This window comes from Acomys minous (genome assembly GCF_964271855.1).
Source record: "Acomys minous genome assembly, chromosome: 6".
Classification (NCBI taxonomy): Eukaryota; Metazoa; Chordata; class Mammalia; order Rodentia; family Muridae; genus Acomys; species Acomys minous.
The window spans coordinates 21,255,313-21,257,154 of record NC_140487.1 but is presented as its reverse complement, the minus strand read 5'-3'; the positions used below and the strand labels follow the sequence as shown (position 1 = coordinate 21,257,154).

Here is a 1,842-nt window from a genome sequence, read left to right as displayed (position 1 = left end):
AGAATATTTTTAAACAAACAAAGATGAGTTTTGACTCACTTGCATTTGGCAAAATAGTACTGTTTAATTTTACTTAAATTGTATGAGTCAAAGATGACTGGCAGAAATAAACTTTAAAATAAAATGTCTTGGGGGGAACGGCAGACACATTAAAAGCATATTGACACATAACTAAATGTTATCTATCAAAATAAAAGCAAAAGCATCAAAGCATCTTTCCTTACCTTGAAAGTTTGGTGAGGCTTTCTGGGCTCCTACGATGGTGATGAGTTTCGAGTGGCCGTGGCAATACCGTTTCCCACCCTTCTTTATGTTACAGCCGAACGTGGACACTCGGCAGAAGCAGCTGGCCGCCAGGTGCTCTCTGGTTCTGTCCTTCTGCCGCCTGCACAAACAGCCCAGTATGACAGTGGTGGAAGCCCAGGAGAGTCCACTCTTCAACAACGTCAAGCTACAGCGCAAGCTTCCTGTGGAGTCCATTCAGATCGTATTAGAAGAATTGAGGAAGAAAGGGAACCTCAAGTGGTTGGATAAGAATAAGTCTGGCTTCCTGATCATGTGGCAGAGGCCGGAAGAATGGGGGAAACTCATTTATCAATGGGTTTCCAAGAGCGGCCAGAACAACTCTGTGTTTACTGTGTATGAACTGTCCAGTGGGGAGGACACAGAAGATGAAGAGTTCCATGGGCTGGATGAGGCGACCTTACTGCGGGCTCTGCAGGCCCTCCAGCAGGAGCGCAAGGTCAAGATTATCACTGTCAGCGACAGACGAGGAGTCAAGTTCTTCTAGCAGAGACCTGTCTCCCTTTACCTCTTACCTCCCACCTTTCCAGGGCTTTCAAAACGAGACAGACCTAGTGTCCCCACAGACTGGACCTGTCACTCTACTAGACTCAAAGTGCTCAAGTCCTGAGCACTTGAACCCTGGGCAATTATGTCTGTCCTGGGTTAGGGTGGGCCCATGGTACCAGGGAAAAAGGATGTTTCTTGCCCTACCTCCTTGCTCATCTTAGACTGTCCCTGAGCCAGGGTTCGTAAACCTGATGCTTTACATGTGTTCTCACACATAAGTACACACCCATATGCGCCTGCACAAGCTTCTGTCTCCTTCCTCCCACTCCTTTAGCTGCTGTCCTCTCCCGTCTCAGGCTGGTGCTGGATCCTTCCTAGGGGATGGGGGAAGCCCCGGCTGCAGGCAGCCTTCCAGGCTATCCGGAGATAGGAAGACCCAGAAGGGACCTGGCAGTGAGAGGCAGGCCCACTCTGATTTATGATATTAAAGTCTCTATCCCCCCGCCCCCCAAAAAAAAGAAAGAAAGAAAGAAAGAAAGAAAGTTTGGTGAGCTTGTTATAAGTCTCAGATGATTACTTTTTGCGTGTAAATTTTCATAATTATTTGTTTACATGTGGAGTGGAGCTGTGCATATCTGCGACAGCATGTCTATGGAGCTCTAAGTACAACTTTCAGCAACAGTTTCTCGCTTTCCACTATTTGGATGCCGGGGATTGAACTCAAACTATCTTGAGGCTGCTAACCTACCTGTAAATGTATAATCACAGAAAATTTTAGTAACATTTGATCTATTCAATGCTATTATCTGGTTTACTGTTTCATTGAATGCCTTGTTTAGTCATGATCTAATTAAGAATATATCTACGTATCGTGTTTCTAGCATCTCTAACAACTCTGTCCTTGCCGCATGAGCATTGAAATAAGAATGATACAATAATTAGTCTGGTCCCCTGCAAACATGGCACTCAAATTCATGAAGCATACAGTTTCTTTTACTGCAAATGTTTTTGAAAAGCTGGATATCCCCCACGAAAAGAAGCTACTAACCC

The 1,842-nt window shown here is 45.2% G+C and overlaps 1 protein-coding gene across 1 annotated transcript; it reads left to right on the top strand.

The window, feature by feature from the left end:
- The first annotated feature begins 246 nt into the window (after window positions 1–246).
- Window positions 247–931, top strand: LOC311599442 (vacuolar protein-sorting-associated protein 25-like). The gene has a single exon (XM_084785353.1). The coding sequence runs from the start codon at window positions 260–262 to the stop codon at window positions 788–790; it is 531 nt and encodes a 176-aa protein (XP_084641479.1). The 5' UTR covers window positions 247–259; the 3' UTR covers window positions 791–931.
- Window positions 932–1,842: the final 911 nt, after the last annotated feature.

Bases quoted from the DNA above. Each gene is read 5' to 3' on its own strand.
- LOC311599442 (XM_084785353.1), top strand. From the start codon at position 260: ATGGTGATGAGTTTCGAGTGGCCGTGGCAATACCGTTTCCCACCCTTC.